The sequence below is a fragment of the Micromys minutus genome (assembly GCF_963924665.1).
Source record: "Micromys minutus genome assembly, chromosome: 5".
Classification (NCBI taxonomy): Eukaryota; Metazoa; Chordata; class Mammalia; order Rodentia; family Muridae; genus Micromys; species Micromys minutus.
The window spans coordinates 49,789,494-49,810,843 of NC_137974.1; the positions used below are offsets into that span (position 1 = coordinate 49,789,494).

At 48.1% G+C, this 21,350-nt stretch overlaps 1 protein-coding gene across 4 annotated transcripts in view; it reads left to right on the plus strand.

Moving 5' to 3' along the window:
- VAV1 (vav guanine nucleotide exchange factor 1) overlaps positions 1–21,350 on the plus strand; it is a gene marked incomplete at its 5' end in the record, with an annotated part of 44,125 nt that overhangs the window by 14,197 nt on the left and 8,578 nt on the right. The window contains 23 exons of one of the 4 annotated variants that reach the window (XM_080917368.1): positions 875–991; positions 1,526–1,584; positions 1,674–1,742; positions 1,984–2,092; positions 2,181–2,276; positions 3,516–3,584; positions 3,740–3,843; positions 4,578–4,677; positions 5,304–5,399; positions 5,968–6,036; positions 6,188–6,274; positions 6,378–6,463; positions 7,186–7,318; positions 7,838–7,947; positions 8,759–8,860; positions 9,215–9,312; positions 9,395–9,417; positions 9,595–9,640; positions 9,998–10,134; positions 10,912–10,977; positions 13,861–13,892; positions 16,349–16,465; positions 19,619–19,706. In XM_080917368.1, the coding sequence (XP_080773494.1) occupies positions 875–991; positions 1,526–1,584; positions 1,674–1,742; positions 1,984–2,092; positions 2,181–2,276; positions 3,516–3,584; positions 3,740–3,843; positions 4,578–4,677; positions 5,304–5,399; positions 5,968–6,036; positions 6,188–6,274; positions 6,378–6,463; positions 7,186–7,318; positions 7,838–7,947; positions 8,759–8,860; positions 9,215–9,312; positions 9,395–9,417; positions 9,595–9,640; positions 9,998–10,134; positions 10,912–10,977; positions 13,861–13,892; positions 16,349–16,465; positions 19,619–19,706 (2,013 nt within the window). The remainder of the gene's footprint in view (positions 1–874; positions 992–1,525; positions 1,585–1,673; positions 1,743–1,983; positions 2,093–2,180; positions 2,277–3,515; positions 3,585–3,739; positions 3,844–4,577; positions 4,678–5,303; positions 5,400–5,967; positions 6,037–6,187; positions 6,275–6,377; positions 6,464–7,185; positions 7,319–7,837; positions 7,948–8,758; positions 8,861–9,214; positions 9,313–9,394; positions 9,418–9,594; positions 9,641–9,997; positions 10,135–10,911; positions 10,978–13,860; positions 13,893–16,348; positions 16,466–19,618; positions 19,707–21,350) is intronic. The other 3 variants (XM_080917370.1, XM_080917369.1, XM_080917371.1) reach the window with 3 other exon arrangements.

The following is a 21,350-nucleotide window of genomic DNA, read 5'->3' on the forward strand; positions in this document are numbered from 1 at the left end:
TTGTTTTATGTGATTGAGTGTGTCTGTCTGTGCCTCATGAAATATGACTGATGTCCATGGAGGACATCGGGTCCCCTGTAACTGTCTTCAGATACACCAGAAGAGGGCATCAGATCCCATTACAGATGGTGTGAGCCACCATGTGCTTGCTGGGATTTGAACTCAGGATCTCTGAAAGAGCAGTCAGTGCTCTTAACCACTGAGCCATCTCTCCAGCCTGGCAAACATTATCTTACATTAAAAATAACATTTTCAGGGGCCAAAGAGAGGGCTCAGGGGTGAGGCGCTGGCTACCAAGCCTAATCGTCTGAGTTTGATCCTCGACCCACATGGTGGAAGCCGACTGCTGACTTCTGCAAGTCATCCTCTGTTGTCCTCGTATGCACTTGGGCACATATAAATATGTGTAATAAAAATACAACATTTGCTAGCTGGATACAGTGACACATTTCAGCACTCAGCAAGGGTTGCATAGTGAATTCAAGGCCAGCACAGTTTTTGTTAATTATCATTATCATTGTGGGTGTGACTGTACAAGCATGTACCACAGTTCCCATGTAGAGGTGAAAGGGCAACTTTGTGGAGTCCATTCTCCTTGTCCATCTTTGTGTGGGTTCCAGGGATTGAACCCAGGACCTCAGGTCTGTACAGCACAAAAGTCAGCTGGTGAGCCCTCCCGCCAGCCCTGTTTTGTTTATATTTATACTTATATTATTTTTTATATTTGTATTTTCTGATTTTCCTTTGATGTGTGTGTGTGTGTGTGTGTGTGTGTGTGTGTGTGTGAGAGAGAGAGAGAGAGAGAGAGAGAGAGAGAGAGAGAGACTATGCACACACAATAGTGTATCCCAGCTTCATTTTTCTTTCCCTGTAGTTCCTTTGTCTTAAGAACATCAGAACCTTCTTGTCCACTTGCTGTGAGAAGTTTGGCCTCAAGCGCAGTGAACTCTTCGAGGCTTTCGACCTCTTTGATGTGCAGGACTTTGGAAAGGTGAGCTGGATTCCTAATGCCCAAAGGAATTTGATTTATTGCTGTTATTGACTGGTGTGTATGTGTATGTCTGTGTGTATGTGTGTGTGCGTGTGTGTGTGTGTGTGTGTGTGTGAGTGTGTACACACCCGAGGGCTTGCCTGTGCATGTGTCCATAGACTATTAGGGAGCTGGTAGCAGAGACAGGTTGACTTTCCAGGATGCTGCCCCAAAACTTGGGCTTGGGGGATGGGGAAAAGTTCAGGGACAGTTCACCTACTTTCTGTGTGACCTTGACTCATGCTGTGTGGTTCTGCCTCTCTGATCCCTCCTCTCTCCCATGTAATAAATTATTGCCCTGCCTTGCCTGAGTGATTGTGTGGACCTGCTAGTGGGGTGACTTTGTTTGGGGTGCAGAGATGCATCGAAGATGCTGGACTAGGCTCCTGAAAGTCTGGTGTGTGTGTCTAACCTCAAGGTATCTAATCTTCAGGTGCTGGGAGCCTGAGGGGTGGGTATGGAAGGAGTTTTGAGTAGTCATGGTCCTTACCACAGGTCATCTACACCCTGTCTGCTCTGTCATGGACCCCCATCGCCCAGAACAAAGGGATCATGTGAGTAGAGCCAAGGCTGGGAGGCTGGCCCCTTCTTGAAGCTACTGCCACTGTTCCACAGCCCTGCTTATGCCCATCTGGTTCCCCAGGCCCTTCCCAACAGAGGACAGCACCCTGGGCGACGAAGATATTTACAGCGGCCTTTCAGACCAGATTGAGTGAGTATTCAGGCAGGATGGGGGCAGGCTTGTGAGACACAGTGCAGACTAGAGCCTGAGAGACATGAATTCGTTCTGTCGTCTGAGGGACACAAATCTGTCCCATGGGCTCAAGGACATGAATCTGTTCTAGGGTCTGAGGGGACACATTGCAAGACTGGGGAGGGGGTGCGGAGATTGTGAATTCTGAAAGTTTCTGATGGGTCCTTGCCTTGGGGCATGGCCCGAATCTGTCCCCCAGCGACACCGCAGAGGAAGACGAGGATCTTTATGACTGCGTGGAGAATGAGGAGGCAGAGGGGGACGAGATCTACGAGGACCTCATGCGCTCGGAGTCGGTTCCCACGCCAGTGCGTGGGTCTGGGCGGGGCAGGGCAGGTGGGAAGGGTGGAGACAGCCTCAGCGAGCTTCACCAACCTCTGTGATCCCTGCTCACAGCCCAAGATGACAGAGTACGACAAGCGCTGCTGCTGCCTGCGGGAGATCCAGCAGACGGAGGAGAAGTATACAGACACACTGGGCTCCATCCAGCAGGTGTGCTACACCCCCGGGTGCTGCGAGGACACCTCCTCTCCGCATGCGCGCAGGTCCCACATAGCCCAGGATGCCCTTAAACTCATCATCTTTCTGCGCCACTAAAAACAAACGAACAACCCAAAACACCGAGCCTGAGAGAGACAGATACACTAAACAACCCACTCAGTCACAGTTGTTAAAGCCAACGGTGGGCAGCCACTGCCACTGTTTAATTATACAGCATGCTGCTCTTGTAGACAGACACACTGTATTCCTTACCATTTCCTATCTGCCAGGACCCCGAATCCACTTTATGTCTCTGGATTCCCCCATTCTGGACATTTCCTGTTGAGAAGCCCCACCCTGCATGATCGCATGTGTTCGGTTCTCTCACCTAGCACAAGATCCTTGAGGTCTCTCCCCATGTGTTGGAGCCTGATCATTGCTAAGTACGATTCTAGCAAGTAGATGAACCATACTTGGACTGTCATCTACTGGTCAACATCTGACGGCATCCACTTTGGTGATAACTATTAGTAATAACTCTGCCTTGGAACAGTTGAAGGCAATTTTTAAAAATGACATTCCCTTTCTCATGTTTAATTTTTTATTAAAAAAATGAATTTACTATTTTAAGTGTGAGTGTTTTACACGCATATATGTATGTGCAATTTATGAGGGCTTGGCACCTGAGGAGGTTAGAAGAGGACACCGGATCTGGAGTTATGGAGTTTGAGAACCACTATGTGAGGGCCATTGAACTGGGGCTCCTGCCAGATCAACGGCACTGAACCATCTCCTCATCCCTCCGTTCCTTTTCCTTTTTTAAGAACGTTCTTACTATGTAGCCTGGCAGGTCTTAAGCTTGTGACATCCTTGCCTCAGACACTCCAGCCCTGAGATGGCAGGCATGTGCCATCACGCATGGGTCGCCATTTCGGTTTCTAATTCTGTGTGTGCCTGTCTCTATTTCTGTGTTTCTGTGCATCTCTCTGTCTTCGTCTCTCTATCTCTGTGTCTCTGCCTCTACTTCTATGTCGGTCTGTGTCATTCTGTAACTATGTTTATGCCTCTATCACTCTGTCTGTCTGTCTTTGGATCAATCTTGCTGTTTCTGGCTGTGTTGTCATTGTTTCTGTGTCTGTTTCTTAGCCCCTTGCTGTTTGCGTGTCCCCTTGGCTCTTCCTTGTTTCTGTCTCTCTGGGTGACCTAGATGGAGGGTCCTCTTCCATCTTACCTTTTTTTGGATCTCCTCAGCACTTCATGAAGCCCCTACAGCGATTCCTCAAGCCTCAAGACATGGAGACCATCTTTGTCAACATTGAGGTGAGGCAGCAGGTTTGTCTGTTCCAAGGAGATACTTTCCATCGTTAGCCCTGGAGCGTGTGTATGACTCCCCTCTCCTGTTGTCCGGCTGTGCCTGTGAGCCCGGGCTCCAGCCCTAGCCGCTTCTCTTTTCCCCCCTTTCCCCCTCGGAGTAGGAGCTGCTGTCTGTGCACACCCACTTCTTAAAGGAACTGAAGGATGCCCTGTCTGGCCCGGGAGCAGCAACGCTATATCAGGTCTTCATCAAGTACAAGGAGAGGTGAGACATGGCTGGCGAGATCCTGGAGGTTACAGTCATGGCTGAGTGGGACACTGAGAGGCATTAGAGACTACTGGGCAGGGTTCATCGAATGAGGATTGAAGGCTAAATAAATCCTGGACTTGGGGGATTCTAGGCGGGGCTCCATCCCTGACCACGCCCTCAGCCCCCTCACTGGGGGATGCTAGGCGGGGCTCCATCCCTGACCACGCCCTCAGCCCCCTCACTGGGGGATGCTAGGTGGGGCTCCATCCCTGACCACGCCCTCAGCCCCCTCACTGGGGGATGCTAGGTGGGGCTCCATCCCTGACCACGCCCTCAGCCCCCTCACTGGGGGATGCTAGGTGGAGCTCCATCCCTGAGCCAAGCATACCCTCAGAGCTGCTTTCCCAGCTCTTGTTTTATTTTTACTTCTGTTGTGTGTCACTGGGACGCTATCGTTTCTTCCTCTATGAATGGACATGTTCAGGGTTACAGTGAGGGTTGAATAAACCATTGTACAAGGTACTTAGCATAGGGCTGACACACAGTTGGTGCTCAATAATTGTTTGTGAAGTCAACAGCCATTGGTCACAGACTGTATGCTGCACTCTACCATTAGCAATTGTTAGTCTTCTGGGAGGTATTGTTGTCAGGCTGGGGTTATGCATTTGGGCCAAATGGGGCAAGAATGGGTGCTTAGATATCCCTGACTTCATAATCACCCTTCCGTGGTGTCCCACCCTGGCCCACAGGTTCCTTGTTTATGGCCGTTATTGCAGTCAGGTGGAATCAGCCAGCAAGCACTTGGATCAAGTGGCCACAGCACGGGAAGATGTGCAGATGAAGCTGGAGGTGGGGCTGTGCTGTCCTCCTGGGGAGCACGTGGTAGAGGGGGATGTGTGCATTTTTCCCTTTACAATCTTGTGTATGTGGGGTGTGCACAAGCACGTATGTGTCTGTCCATGGTCCATGCATGTATGTGTGCCCACATACATGTGTGTGTACATGCTTGTGGATGTCAGAGGACAACCTGAGGTCTCACTACCTCCCTTGTTTTTTGAGAAAGGGTCCTTCACTGCTTTTGTACTTACCTAGTAGGCTAGACTGGCCAGGTAGTCCAAGGGACCTGTGTGTCTCTACTTCCTCAAAGCTGGAATCACAAGTGTGCACTATCATGCCTGGTGTGTGTGTGTGTGTGTGTGTGTGTGTGTGTGTGTTTGCCGGCTAGAGGTTTGAGCTCACAATTGCCTGCCTGCACCAACATGCCCTGTTTTTTTTTTTTTTTTTTTTTATTTGTTTGTTTTGTTTTTGTTGTGGGTTCTGGGGATGGAATTCAGTTCCTCATGCTGGTATGGCAAACACTTTACAGACTGAGCCATTGTACTCAGTCAAGTCTGCCCCTCTTCCCCTGCCTCCTGTCCTCCTCCTCCCCTGTGCCCACCTGGTTCCCATGGTGCTCCTATTTTCTACCCTGCCAGGAATGTTCTCAAAGAGCCAACAATGGCCGGTTCACCCTGCGGGATCTGCTGATGGTGCCTATGCAGCGGGTGCTGAAGTATCACCTCCTCCTCCAGGTGCCGGCTCACGGCTGGGTCCCCTGGGTGTGGTTGGGCTCTGCCTTAGCTTCAGCTTTGTTGCAGAAGCAACTAAAAGGGAGAAAGCATATGCTTGAGAAGTCAAGACAGGAAAGAAGCAGCTAAGCACACTGTAAAGTCACTCATAAAGCACAGAGCTAACTGGAGGCATGCTTGCTTAATCGTGCTTGGCTAAATCTCCACGCTTACACAGGTCCAGGATCCAAACCCGGGACTGATGCCACTCACAAGGAATGGGTCTTCCCACCTCTATGAACACAATTCAGACAATCCCCATAAACATGCACACAGGCCAACCCGATCTAGAGTCCCTCACTGAGACTGTCTTTTCAGGTGATTCTTCACTGTGTCAACACAATTACTCATTACAGCATCTGGGCTGCACCTAGACTTTAGGCCCCACAGGGTGGGGAAGACTGGCTTTGAGGGTTTGGATACATCAGCTATTTGGTTGTGTCCCTAGGAGGACCTAGTGGGTCAGCATCAGTTGGAAGTTCTGGGGGATGGGGACAGGCCCAGGTTAAGTCTGACTTCCTGGTCCACACAGGAGCTAGTGAAACATACACAGGATGCTACGGAAAAGGAGAACCTGCGGTTGGCCCTGGACGCCATGAGGGTGAGGAAGCAGGTGCTGCTGGCTGGGTACCCATGCTGGCAGCAGCCTCTCTGCCTCCACCAGGGGGCTGATCCTTTACCCTCGGTGTGAAAGGGATTGGGCCGGGGCTGGGGGGCAGGTGAGAACGCCTGTCACCATTTCCCACTCACAGGACCTGGCACAGTGTGTGAATGAGGTCAAGAGGGACAATGAAACCTTACGGCAGATCACCAACTTTCAGCTGTCCATTGAGAACCTGGTGAGGGGCGGAGCTGGGCGGGCCAAGGGTTGGACCCATGGGCAGGGTGCTGGTCCTTGTCTAGGGAAATCTGTGGTTAGACTCTACTCTGCCTACTGTGCAGGACCAGTCTCTGGCCAACTATGGCCGTCCTAAGATTGATGGTGAGCTCAAGATTACCTCAGTGGAGCGTCGCTCCAAGATGGACAGGTGGGTGGAGCCAACTTGGACCAAGGGAGACAAGCAGAGGTTGTGGGCAGGGCCAGAGTTTAGGTGGAGGTGGAGGAGAGTCAAATGAGTCTGGGGTGAGGCTTGGCCAGTAGGTTAGGCCTGATTTCTCATAAGCAAGTAGGTGGGTAGGGTCAATATAGATTTGAGGTGAATTTGTGTGGGGGTAGGGTCTCTTACTTTTGAGAGGGTGTGTAGACCAGGCTGGCCTTGAACTCAGAGGATGCCTGCCTCTGTCTCCCAAGGGCTGGGATAAAAGGCAAGTAACACCATGCCCAGCTGAGGCCAAGTTTTTAGACAGGAAGATACACTTGGCTCTGGGGTGCAGTCTGGCTAGGGAGTGTGACTAGATACCTAGGTGAGTGGAGCCAAGATGTATCAGGAGGATTCTTGGTGGGGCTAGCTTCCTAAATGGACTTGTGGGCAAAATCTTCCTAGGTTTTGGGAGCAGCCTGAGTCAAGATGGAGGTGGGGCCTGATTGACAGATGGAGAGTTTGGCAGAAGGGCTCTAACTGTACAGTAGATGTGTGGTTGAGCAAAGTTAGGACCAACTTGGCACATGTGGGTAAAGATGGGAGGCACAGGTGAACTTACTAAGTTGGTCAAGGTTAGGGCGCAGAAGCACCGCAGGGCAGGCAGAGGCCCAGGAGATGGCAGGGGGACTGGGAAGGGTCAGATTTGGGGCCTGACCTGGAGCTCGCAGGTATGCCTTCCTGCTGGACAAAGCACTGCTCATCTGTAAGCGCCGCGGGGACTCTTACGACCTCAAGGCCTCAGTGAACCTGCACAGCTTCCAAGTTCGGGATGACTCCTCCGGGGAGCGGGACAACAAGAAGGTAGGACTCGAAGAGAGACAGAGATAGATAGATAGATAGATAGATAGATAGATAGATAGATAATTTAACTACTTACCCTTCAGTCTTTTCATTGAAAAATTTGTGTGTAAGTTGGAGTCCAGAGGCAACCTCAGGTGTCATTCTTCAGAGGCTAGCCATCCACTTTTTTGTCTGTTTGTTTGTTTGTTTTGGAGACAGGGTCTCTCTCTCACCCTGGGCTTGCCTTTTAGGCTAGACTGGATGACCAGGAAGGCCCAGAGAGTCTCCTGTGTCTGCTCTGGGATTATAAGCAAATGGCATCACTCCTGATATTTGTAATGTAGGTTCTGGGGTTTGCACTCAGGTCCTCATTTTGGACTTGCTGCTGTGTGTTTGGATGGTCTAGACAGTCTTGTTTGAACACACTCATGTATGTGCTCTGGGCAAGAGTAGTTTATTACCCTGAAGGATATGGACAGGTGAGATTGTGACCCTGCCTTCTGCAGGGGACCCATTTGCAATCTGTTTTTCCATATGCAGTGGGGCCACATGTTTCTTCTGATTGAGGATCAAGGTGCCCAGGGCTATGAGCTGTTCTTCAAGACTAGGGAGCTGAAGAAGAAATGGATGGAACAGTTTGAAATGGCCATGTGAGTCTACTTTTCTTGCTATCACAAAAACATCACAAAGATTAAAAACAAAACAAAACAAAAACCAAAAACCAACCCAAAAACCTCAAAAGATAAAAATAAAAAACCTACAGTGAACAAAAAACAGCAGCAACAAACTAAAAACAAATAGACAAAAAAAAAAAAACCCCCAAATAAACAAAAAATCATACAAGCAAAACAAATCAAAACCAAAAAGCCTCCAAACAAAAAACCAAAACCAAAAGACCCCCAACTCCTCCAAAGAACCCAAACCCCAAACCAAAGGCTGTTTCCCCACATTTCTCTCCTCCACCATTTCCTTTATTCTCCTCTCTTTTCTTCCCGTCTTCGTCTCTGCACATTCCCTGCCTACTTGTTTCTCTTTTTACCTTTTTCTAAACTCACTGTCCTCTTCCTGCTCCTCTGTCTCCTCCTCCACTGCCCTTTATTCTGTTGAGGTGAAAACTATGTAACTGAACCCCAGACATCTCACACTAGAATTTCATGATATTTAATGCATTTGAAAATGTAATTATTACCACTTAGTTCAAAACCCGTATGTCACCCTCAAAGGAGGCCCTCCAGTTATCAAAAACCACTTTTCACCCTTCCCCTAGCCTTTGGCCCCTGCCCACCCATTTGCTCTCTCTGCTGATACCCACAGCACTTACCTCATACTAGTCTGGCGTTGGGTGCAGCTCAAACATCTGTGGACGATGTGCAGATACTGTGATACCTTAATCTGGAGACTTCTATTCAGTTCATGTACAGGATGAAGCACTGCTTCTCTGATTTTAAATTCTCTCCCCAGCTCCAACATCTACCCAGAGAATGCTGCAGCCAATGGACATGATTTCCAGATGTTCTCCTTTGAGGAGACCACTTCCTGCAAGGCCTGCCAGATGTTGCTCAGGTGTGTTGTGTGTCTTGGAGATCCTAAGCTCTGAGCTTGCTTCTCCTTTCTTCTCCAGAGAGGTCACCTGTTTGAGAGGAGGGAAGTCCTACTGTAACCCATTACTCCTGTACATCTTCCTCCTCTTCCTCTGTTTCCCTTCCTCATACCTCTCTCTCCTCTTCCTTCATTTAGATAGTGTCTCCCTCAGTAGCCCAGGCTAGACTTGGATGCAGTATCTGCTTCATTCTCCCAGTGCTGGAATAGCAGATGTACAGCACCAGATTTGGCCTTTGCTTTTTTTCAAAGGACATACATTGGTGGTTAGGATGCAGTAACTCCCCATGTCTCCGCTTTATCTCTCCTGCATTCCAGAGGCACATTCTACCAGGGATATCGCTGTTATAGGTGCCGTGCACCTGCACACAAGGAGTGTCTGGGAAGGGTGCCTCCATGTGGTCGTCATGGGCAAGGTATTTCTAGGATAGTGTGAGGGAAGTGGGCGGCCTCCTCTGTAGGGGAATTTCCTTCTGAATGCACTTTTCCCTTCCATAGACTTTTCAGGAACCATGAAGAAGGTAAGATCTGATTTCATTCTGTACCTGGGAAGTCACAGAGGCTCATGAGAAGGGAACCAGAAGACTCCAGGAATGAGCACCATCACCTTGACAGACAGGGGCAGTGAAGGGCTAGGGATTACCTGGCTGGGAATAGGTACCCACTTCTATACCTGCTTTCTTCACCCCTCCGTCCAGGACAAGCTACATCGAAGGGCCCAGGACAAGAAAAGGAATGAGCTGGGTGAGTGTGCAGATTGCTGTGAGGGGGGCAACTACATGATACTCAGGAGGGGGAGGCTCCAGCCCTGACTATGTCTCCAGCCTCTCATTGGGGGATTCTAGGTGGGCTCCTCCCCTGGCCACACCCTCCCTGGGGAATTCTAGGCAGGGGCTTTAACCTCTAAACAACTGTGTATTTTCATTTTCCTTAGTGTTTACACTGCAGTGGTATTGCTGGGAACCAGGGTAGACATGCTAAACTTTAGTAGATCCTATCCAACTTGTGTTCTAGTTCCTTCACACCACCACTTGGTATTATCAGTTGTTGGGTTTTGAGTGCTCTATTGACCATGTTGTTTCATCTCCTTTCGCCATCCAGGTCTGCCTAAAATGGAAGTGTTTCAGGAATACTATGGGATCCCTCCTCCACCTGGAGCCTTTGGACCATTTTTGCGGCTCAACCCTGGGGACATTGTGGAGCTCACTAAGGCAGAGGCTGAACACAACTGGTGGGAGGTATGGACATGGGCTGTAGGAGCCAGAGGCAAGGCATGGATGTGGAGTTATAGATAGAAATGACATGAAGGGGCCGGGGCACAACCTCATGAGACTCTCGAGTTGCTTCCTGAGGAGTCCAAGAGTAAATAAGGTCATGGTCATGGGCTCAAGTCAAGGTCATGGGTGTGGGGAATCTGAGGGAGTGGGGTCACAGTCTCAAGAGGCTCTGGAGTTGGCCTCTGTGGGAAGGGTGTGTGAGTGCAGATGTCTGGGGATGGTCACCGTCCTGGGAGCTCCATAGCGATCACAATGTCTTTCCTTCTATGGGGTGTGTGTGTGTGTGTGTGTGTGTGTGTGTGTGTGTGTATGTGTGTGTGTGTATGTATGTGTGTGTGTGTGTGTATGTGTGTGTGTGTATGTGTGTGTGTGTATGTGTGTGTGTGTGTATGTGTGTGTGTGTATGTGTGTGTGTGTGTGTTTCTAGATATGAATCTCAGGGCTTCAAGGTACTAAGAAGGTGCTCTATCTGTTGAGCAACATCCTAGACTTTCACTGAGGGATTCCAGTTGGGGTACTAGCCATGAGTCACACCCCCAGCCCCTTACTGGGGTTTCCAGGTGGGGATCTACCTTTGAAAACAGTCCCAGGCTCCTCACTGAATGAGAGATGAATGAATACTAGTATCCATTGAGAGAAAAATGGATACAGACATGCAAGTGAGTAGATATCGCCCCCCCCCCCACACAAATGGATACCTGTACATTCTAACCATGCTTTTGTCTCCTGCATTTTTAGGGAAGAAATACTGCTACAAACGAAGTTGGCTGGTTTCCCTGTAACAGAGTGCGTCCCTATGTTCATGTGAGTGTCTCAGTTCTGGATTATGTGAGGGTCAAGGGGTTCAGATAGGGCCCTAGCAGACTGGGCCAATCAGAAAGTTGAGACTGAGTCATGAATCATCCATGTGTCTTAGCCCCTCCCCTTCCTGTTTATCATGGCAGGTCACATCTCTGAGCCACCTTTAGTCAGCATGTGACTGGTGATGTAGAAGCTTCTTGCTTTTTTTTTTTTTTTTTTTTGTGAAACAACTTGCATTTTCCTTGGAGTGTTGTATGGGACAGAGCAGATGCTCAGAAGGTGGGCCAGTCCCTAGCTTCTTTCCCAAACACTGAGCTGAGTCCTCTGAAGGCATCATGGCCTCCTTCTTTCTGGCTCCTGATGGGCATATCTGTTGTTTCCTCCTCAGTGGCTCTCTGCGCATTGTTATTTTCCCTTTTTGTTTTATCAGTACCATTCGTGGAGAATTTCCCACATACACAGAATATATTTTGATCACATTCACCCACCATTCATCCCTCTAATTCCTCTCACATCCACTCTCATCCTGACCAATGCTGTGTTCTATTATTATTATTATTATTTTTAAAGAATCCAGAGTCTAAGTTGTGCGGCCCACACACTCATGGGTATGAGGCCATTGACTGGAGCTCGGTTCATCTACCAGGGGCCACATCCTTTAAGTTCAGCATTCTTAGTTCACCTTCAGATTGTTTTCCCGTTACTCTCTGCTTGTTGATTTATTTTGTTTGCTTGTGAGTGTGCATTCCATGGCTTGTATGTGGAGGACAGAGGACAACTTGTAGGAGCTATGTCTCCCCTGCCACTAGATAGATCCTGGGTATTGAACTTTGTGTGCTCAGAAGTGGTGGTGAGAACCTTTACTAAAGGTAAATTAACTTTTACTTAATATCAAAATAATGTGTTGTGGTAAATATTAAAAAGATGGCTTAGCCTTTTATCGGCCCCCTCGGTCTCACTCCATGGACGCCGCTCTACTGTGGAACCGAGCGCACACCATGCGTTCCCCACACCACTTTGTGCTCTAGGCCACCTCTAAGAACTCTGGCCCGGTTCACGCCACTGCCTCTGCTGCTTCTGTCCTGGGTGGAAACAACTGCTCCGGCGTGTTCCTTTTCTCTACCAGCCGGTACAAAAGTGACTCCATAGCCCGGTAACTTATCAAGCAGGTTTATTCTCAATCCACAAACCCTCTACACAATAAGCTTACAACCAATGGACAAAGATACAAACTGCTCATCTATATGAGATAAATAGACTCATAGAAACCCTTAGAAATAATAATAACAACTTTATCAAGCTAGAGATGCACTGAGAGAGACGTACACATCTGCCTCCATCCCTGTTCCTCCCAGGATCTCTCTCCCCAGTTCTGCTTCTTCTTTTTCTTAGCCTTCTCCCTGTCTACCTCTCCACTGTCCAATCATGTATCACCTTAACATCAACCCACACAATGGGCTTCATGGTGACAGTCTTATATGTTTCAACCATTGTCCTTTGCTTGTGTTGTTAACTCCCCCGAATGCCCTCCCTTATCTCCCCTTTCTGCTGTTCCCTATCCTCTTTCCAAACAGCTCCCCATTATTTTCATGTTACATTTATATGCCCTCACTCGGAACTTAAGTATTTATAGTGTCAAATTAATTGTGAGTTTCAAATTCTACCATTCTTTCCAGTTTGTGTGGTATTGATTGGTTATCTCAAGGTATAAGCGGTGGCTCAGGGGTGTGGCTAGGCCCTGCTTAGAATCCCCCAGTGAGGGACTGGGGTTGTGGTTAGGGGTGGAGCCCTGCCTAGGACAGTCCCTCTGTCAGTGAGGGGCTGAGACATAGCTAGGGGGTAGTGTGCTTACTTTTATGTACAAAGCCCCAAATCTCACCCCCAACATTGCCGATGAAAGTAAACGACGACAAAAATCTGTCTCTGAGGGTTGACAGTGTAGCTGAGTAGTGGACGTCTTGCCTATAGAGCACTGTCTCCTTCTCTATCTCCACGGTCATTCACGTATCCACTGGTTTCTGACCCACCGTTTCTGCAAACAGTAACATGTCAGGAAATCTTTTAAAATAACGTTTTAAGTAGTGAGTACTCATGGCACACAGCCATGGACTCCATATGTGTGATGTTCCTTGACTGCATTCACTGCTCCCCACTTCCTCCTTCACCCTCCTCAGTCTTGTTCCCACTTTTTCCTCCAGGCCTTCTTGCTCCTACTTCCATGTCGTCTGCCACGTTGTGTAGACGCTTGTCCTTTGTTGATGTGAATAAACCCCGTCCTTGGTGTTCTAGTTTCATTTGTGTTGCTGGGATAAAATGCCCTGACAGAAAGCAACCTGGGGGAGAAAAGGATCCAGTTCAGCAGGAACTTCAGACAGCTGCTCATGTCACACTGACTGTCACGAGCAGAGAGACGTGACTGCCTGCATCGTCACCGGTTGTCACTGGCTCACTTGCTGTGTCAGATCAGTTTATCCTCTTAGAAAGTTCAGGACCTCCTTCCTATGGAATGATCCCTCCTCAGTGGGCCGGGCTTCCTATATCAGTTAATACGATGTAGAAAATTCCCCACAGACACACACACACACGCACTGGGCGCCCGGTCTACACAGTATGTATCGAGACCCTGCACAGGTGATTGTAGTTTGGGGCATGTTGGAAAATTAGCCATCATACTTAGCTTGAGGTTAATATATGTAAACTATATATACTATGATGTAAACACACAGGGGAAATGGGGTTCTAGAGTTGTTTCTCCCATGGATAGCTCATACCTGGAACATGGAACCAATTCAGAAAATATTAGTGGAGTGGATGAGTGTGGGCGTCCCTAAAGTCTTCAAGGCAAGGGTATTTTCTCTGAGTTTGGGTTTTTGTCTGTGTTCTCAGGGCCCTCCTCAGGACCTGTCTGTTCATCTCTGGTGAGTACAGACATGTTTCCTTACTTTAAAATGGTTGTCTGATGCAGAACGAGTGGTTGAAGGGAGAACTCAGGCTGAACGTGGAGGTTTTCAGAATGACCAGTACTTTATTATTTGGATCCCAGGCACTTACTTCTGAGTTTATCCTGGGCTAAGAGCTGCTGGGGAAGGACAGGGGAAAGGAAGGTCCCTGATTCTGAGCAATTATGAAAGTCATGCCCCAGACTGTTGTAATGGTTATGATGGGGATGGTGATGGTGGTGATGGTGGTGATGGTGGTGGTGATAATGGTGGTGGTGGTGATGGTGATGGTGGTGGTGATGGTGGTGGTGGTGGTGATGGTGCTGGTGGTGGTAGTGGTGGTGATGGTGGTGGTGATGGTGGCAATAGTGTTGCTGATGATGATCATGGTAATGGCTGTGATAATGGTGTGATAGTGGTGATGTTGTTTTGGTGATGGTGTTAATTGTGGAGAGGAGAATATAATCCTGATGAATATGATGGTGGTGATGATAGTTGTGAGAGTGATAGCAGCATAAGTGGTGATGGTGATGGTGGTGATATAAAAATATGTTATATATATTCACAATATATAAAATGTAGCTATATATATGATTATACATTTAATGTAACTTTGTTAATAATGCTGCATATATCATAACATGTTCTACCTGTGCTTCCACATGTAAGCATGGATACTCAGCATGAATTGTGTAAGTAGACCGACATGGCTGGTGGATAACTCAGTGGATGAAAGCGCTTGCTGCTAAGTCCTAGGACCTGAGTTCAAGGAACAAAGCAAATCTTTATTTCTGTAGTGTGAGGAGAGAACTGACCCCCAGTCTCAGTCTAGTGTGAAGTATTTTGTGTGCCTGGCCCTTTAAATGACCCTCTGGTCTCCAGTGGAAGTCCAGCAGAGGCTGGGCCCGTGGAGGAGCAGTGAGGAAGGAGTGGGAGACAGAAGAGGAAAAGCGACTGAGCAGGCTGGGAAGAGTCAGGATAAAACCTGATGACCGCCAATCCGGCTGCAGACTGAGAGGCGGCCGCCAAGCCAGCCCACGCTGAGCCGAGCCTCAGAAGACATTGTTAGGAGACAGAGAAAAGAAGAACTCACAAAGAACCCACAAAAGAGTGATGGAAGTTTAAACAGACAAAAACTATAAAACAAAAGCAATATTTTTATATTTTACTTTTTCTTCACTTTAAAAAAAAAGCCACATTTGGGCTGGAGAGATGGCTCAGTGGCTAAGAGCACTGGCTGCTCTTCCAGACGTCCTGAGTTCAATTCCCAGCAACCACATGGTGGCTCACAACCATCTGTAATGGGATTCAGTGCCCTCTTCTGGCGTGTCTGAAAACAGCAACAGTGTGCCCATGTGCATGAAATAAATAAATCTTTAAAAAGCCACATTCTACATCTAAATCAACAATAATGAAATTTAAAGAAGACATAAATGTATCACATCAAAATATATTATATTACAATCACATTTACATCTGTATTCACTATGTTTTGGTGCATCCAGAACGGCAGCCATTGTCTATATTTCCAGAACTCTCTACCCATCCCACAGTCCTATTCCTTTAAGCAGGATTCTCCTGACCAGTCTCCTCAGCACCCATAAATCTGCTCTCTCTCTCTCTCTCTCTCTCCCTCCCTTCCCCCTCCCTCACTCCTCCCCAAACCCCGGACTCTATCTTCTTCTGTGGACATTTCTCATTTAGAGTTGCACACTGTGTGGCCTTTGGTGTCTGTTTTTTGCTCTGGCCTTGGTGTCCTTGAGGCCTCACTGTGTGAACATGGTGTCCTTGAGGCCTCACTGTGGCTGTGCATAGGTCTCATTTTTTTTTCTTTTTAAAGATTTATTTGCTTTATTTGAGTACAGTGTAGCTGTCTTCAGACACACCAGGAGAGGACATTAGATCCCTGTTAAAGATGGTTGTGAGTCACCATGTGGTTGCTGGGAATTGAACCCAGGACTTCTGGAAGAACAGTTGATACTCTAACCACTGAGCCATCTGTTCAGCTTGGCCTCATGTTTTTTTTTGTAAGTTGGCTTTAATTGGTTTTTTTTTAATATTGCATTAAAATACTATTTATTTATTTCAGCCTTCCTTTAAATGTTTTTACACTTTGTGTATGTGCATGTGTATATGTTCATGTGTGCGTGTGTGTATGTGTGTGTGTAGGTCAGAATAAAACTTGCAGGAGTTGGTTCTCTTTTTATCTAGTGGTTCCGAAGGATTGAACTCAAGTCCTCAGGCTTGGTAGCAAGCTCCTTTACCTGCTGAGTCCTCCAGCTAGCCCTTCCCTTAACCTCATAGAGATTAGTTCTAATGTGAGCTCAGAAGATGCCCAACAAAGCAAATGGTTAAATTCTAGGGATCCCCAAAAGCCTGAGCTTCAACCCAACCTTGTACCCTTTGGCGTGACTGACTCAGGTGTGTCCTGGCAGGTATGCGGGCCCCATGGAGCGAGCAGGCGCTGAGAACATCCTCACCAACCGCTCTGATGGGACCTACCTGGTGCGGCAGAGGGTGAAAGATACAGCGGAATTCGCCATCAGCATTAAGTAACTCCTCCCTCCCTGATCACACCCCTTTCACCTGGGCTCCTCCCTTCCTGGCTACACCCCTTTCACCTGGGCTTCTTCTACTCTGACCATAACCTGGGCTTGTCAAGACTGTCTTGTCATTTACCATACAAAAGTGTACACTTGTCCACAGGCACCTTTTATTAAACTACTGATTTCTACTGACCTTCGCTTTCCTCCCCTTCTCCTCCTTCCCGTACTTTGCGCCCCCTTCCTTCTCCCTCCCATTGAATCTTTTCTCTCTATTCCTATTTGAGGCCAACGCCTTTAGCTATAATGTATGCTTTAGAAACTGATGTTTGTCTTCCTGTGTCTGACTCATTTCACTTAATATAACATCCTCCAGTTCCTCCACATTGTAAAGGACAGGATGTCGTCTTTTTATGTGGCTGAATTTTGTTCCACATTCACATAGTATGTGTCTATCATAGTTTCTTCTGTTGATTTCATGTTCTGATTGTTGATAGTTCTGTAATATGAACACAGGCTTGTTGGTATCATGTGGATATGATGACCAAATATTCTTGGGACATAAGATCTAGCTGCCCCAGGACCGATCTCCTGGTCACCACACTACTATCTTCCATCCCTACCATTGAACTGTGACTTTTACTTGTAATATTATTTTTTGTTATTTGTGGTCATGTGTGTGGGCATTTGCCAATGTGTCCACATGTGGAGGCTGCAGGCTGATGGTAGGTGTTTTTCAAAAAGTCAAACATTTTATTAATCAATCAATCAATCAATCAATCAATTAATTATGTGTGTGGTGGCACGTATGCCACAGCATGCACATGGAGTCAATGACAATGTGTCGGAGTCAGTTCTCTTTTTCCACAATATAGGTATCAGGGTTTGAACTCATGTTGTTAGGCTTGGTGGCAGGTAACATCTCAGTGGTCTCTACCTCGAGTTTTGAAGCATTGTTTTTCACTGAGAACAGGCTATGATGGCTGCCGGCGAATCCTAGGGAATCGCTGTGTCTGCCTGCCTGGGCTGGGGTTACAAGTGTCATGACTACCTTGCTCTTCTTATGTGGGTACTGGGAACAAGACTCTGGTCCTCATGCTTGAACAGCAAGCTGGCACCAACTTAGCCGACTCCCCAGCCCCTAAAGATCTTACCCTGGTTTTGGTTGAGGAGTAAAATTCTAGCTTAGCTTTCATCAAGAGTTTGCAACCTCACAGGGTCTTTGCTCACCCAACCCTCTCTAGAATTTCGGTTGTGCTTTTTCTTGGCGACAGCCGTAATGACTGGGGTCAGATGGCACCTAAATGTAGTTTTGATTTGCATCTGCAGAATGGCTTCAGAAAATACCCCATGATAGGAGCTGGGGAGATGGCTGTTTGAGAAGTGCCCTCCACACCACATTCAGGCCTTGGTGTGATTTCTCAGCAGCCACGTAAAGCCGAGTCTGGCTGTGCTTGTGACCCCAACAACTGGATAGGAAGAGGCAGGAGGATCCTAGGACCTCAGTGGCCAGCCTGGCGTAGTCCCTGGACTCCAGGACTGTGCTTGCAAAAGCTTAGTGCCGGGACTCACTCCTCCTGTGCATGTGACTGGCTGCTGTAGCCACCTTGCCTGCCAAGCTCAGTGCAGCTACCGGGGAGTTAACTTGAGATGCTGGCTGCTCTACTCATGTTTCCAACTTTATTTTTAGCTTTGGGTTTTGTTTTTTCTTTTGTGGGAGTTCACTGGTTTGAAAATGTTTATTTCCAGTGTTCGATGTGGAGGCTGGAGGACAACCTGACAAAGTCACTTCTCACTTTCCAACATGGGAGTCGTAGGGGTTTAACGCAAGTTGTCAAGCTTTTTGTCAAACCCCTTTACTTGCTGAGCTATCTGGGTGACCCCTCAGCAATTAAAACACAAAAGCATTTCTGGGTTTCTTGTCTTACCAGCTTCCCCTGTTGGCGGAAACGCCATCTTCTCCCTGTGCTCTCTGTCTTAGTGTGCTGTCGGCCATATTCACAGGCTGGTGTCTCTTTATTGTTCTGTGAGCCTCCACATTAACAGAACCTTCGTTTTCTGGATAGCAGTCCTTCCCGTCCCACCATCTGTCATGTTGTAGAGCAGTCTTTCCCTCTATCCAAGGACACTGTCTCTTCTGCAGGGTCCTACTGGCTTCTCAACACACCCTTGAGGCAGGGGGTTTACATGTTGCACTGCTGTGATAAAGTCCCTAACAAAAACAACTTACTGGAGAAAGGGTTGGCTTGGCTTGCTGTTGGAGAGAACTGCCCACTCTAGTGGGAAGGCATAGTAGCAGGAGCACGAGGCAGCTGGTCGAATCGTATCCACACTCAGGGAGCAGACTGTGTCTTAGGGTTTCTATTGCTGTGGAAAGCCCACCATGACCAAAAGAGTTAGTTTCAGCTTACACTGTGACTTCACTGAAGGCACGGGCCATGGAGGAGCACTGCTTACTGGCTTGCTTCCCCTGGCTGGCTCAGCCTGCTTTCTTGTAGAGCTGAGGACCACCAGCCTAGGGATGGAACCACCCACAGTGGGCTCGGTTCTCTTACATCACTCATCAAGCCAGACAATGCCCCATAGGCCAATCTGATGGAAGCATGTTTTCAGTTGTGGTTCCCTTTTCGCAAACGACTTTAGTTCATGTCAAGTCAATGTAAAACTGGCCAGCGCAGAGATGAATGCTGGCTGTTCAGCTTTCTTTCTTTTTTTTATTCAGTCCAGAACTTCAGTTCGTGGGATGTTGCCCTTCTCATTCTGGATGGGGCTTCTCCTGTCAGTTAACTCAATGTAGAAACTCCCACACAGACATGCCCAGAGGTCTTCGGTGATTCTAAGCCCTGTGAGGCTGACCTTCAGGACGAGCCACCTCAGGGACAACCGGAAACTCCTTCTATAAGGCAGTGATGGAAGTTTAGCAGAGACCCGGGAAAGGGATGGGTCAGGCACTCTTCCAGACTCTGAACTGCAGGGCTCCCTTTGCTTGATGGAGTCTAGCTAGATTCTTCTCTCCTTGGGACTAGTTGCCTGGGTGCCTGATAGAGATCCTCAGACTCGGGACTCAAATTCTTCTCTCCTTGGGACTAGTTGCCTGGGTGGCTGATAGAGATCCTCAGACTCGGGACTCAATTGTCTGATTATCTTTCTCCCTCGCTCCAGGTATAACGTGGAGGTCAAGCATATTAAAATCATGACGTCAGAGGGGTTGTACCGGATCACAGAGAAGAAGGCTTTTCGGGGCCTTCTGGTAAGGGATGCTGTCTGCTAACCTCACCTAAGCTGCTCAGAGCCCATGTAGCAATGTCTGCGCCTGTGCTTAGGGTCCTTACTTTATCTTTAGAGAAGCCCTTCCCACGGAGCCACTAACTAACCATGAACTTAAAGACCTCGTGACACAAACAGTTATGACAAATCACGCTTATGAAGCAACGTTTATTGATGCCAAGCAGGCTGAGCTGTGGAGATGGCTTCTACTCATGTAGAAGCCAGGTGTGGCAGTGCAAGTCTGTAACCCCAACTCTGGGAGCTGGGGACAAATGGGTCTCCTGAGCTTGCCACTGAATCAGGGTAGGCAACCAGGGAGCTCCAGGCTCTGTGGGAGGCATCTCCTCAAAATATAAGGTGGAGCATGATAGAGGAAGACACCTAAAATCAACGTTTGGTACCCATATACATACCCACACTCATGTGCATGGCTGTGCACACTCACTGTCTTAATTAGGGTTTCACTGCTGTGAGCAGACACCATGACCAAGGCAAGTCCTATCAGAGGTTCAGTCCATTCTTATCAAGGCAGGAGCATGGCAGCACGGTATAGGCAGAGCTGAGGGTTCGCTGAAGTCTTCCTCTGAAGGCTGTTAGCAGAATACTGACTTCCAGCTAGGATGAGGATCTTAAAGCCCATGCCCACAGTGACATACACCTACTTCAGCAAGGCCACATCTCCAAATAGTGCCCCTCCCTGGGTGAAACATATTCAAACCACCACACTCAAGCCCCACCCTTTGCCTGCCTGTTTCTCAGGCCGGACAGATGCTTGCAGATTTCCGAACTGCCTCCGCATGACCTGAGCACTGCCTGTCTTGGTGGGAATTTATGAGTGTTTAGCTACTGCCTGCTCTCCTGTTGATTCTCTTTATTCTATTCTAGACATTTAAAGCAGATCAGTGTGTGGGAGTCACGTGGGCCTTTCCCGTGATCTGTAGTCCTGAGAAGGAATGGAGGTCACTGAATGAAAATTCATAACTTAAAAATTAGATTCTCCTCCTCTTCCTTCTCATTACTGTTGGGTGTTCACATCCTCACTACAGTGAACTGTGAAGGTCACAGACTCTGTGGAGGGAGGTCTCTCCTTCCATCTTTAGATGGGTTCTGGGGTGGAACCCAGGTCTTCAGGTTTTTGAGGCAAGACCCACTGAGCCATCTCACCAGCCCTGCCTCCAATTTTCTTTGTTTAAAAAAATGGCATTGGACATTTTCAGTCTGGGTCTCTGCAGTAGGGCTCTTCTTTGTTTCTTTTTGTGGGATGCCCTTGGATTTGGACCCAACTAGTCACCAGCACGAGCAGTTTCTGAAAGACATATCCATAAATCAACACACTGGGAAGCTGAAATCAAATACAAAGTCTTTACCGAGGCCAGTTCTAAACTCAGCTACCAGCCATGGCTGTGGGATCTGGGCAGAGAACTTGTGTCTCTGTCTCTGTTTCTGTTTGTAAAATGAGAGAGGGCTGGTTCAGTGGGCCATGGTGATTCCCACCAATCGAACCAAGTCAAGGCCAGCAGCCAGTCGCTGGTACCCTAAAGATGGAAGGAAAGACCTGCCTCCTCCACAGAGTCTGTGACTTTCACAGGTTCACACACACACACACACACACACACACACACACATG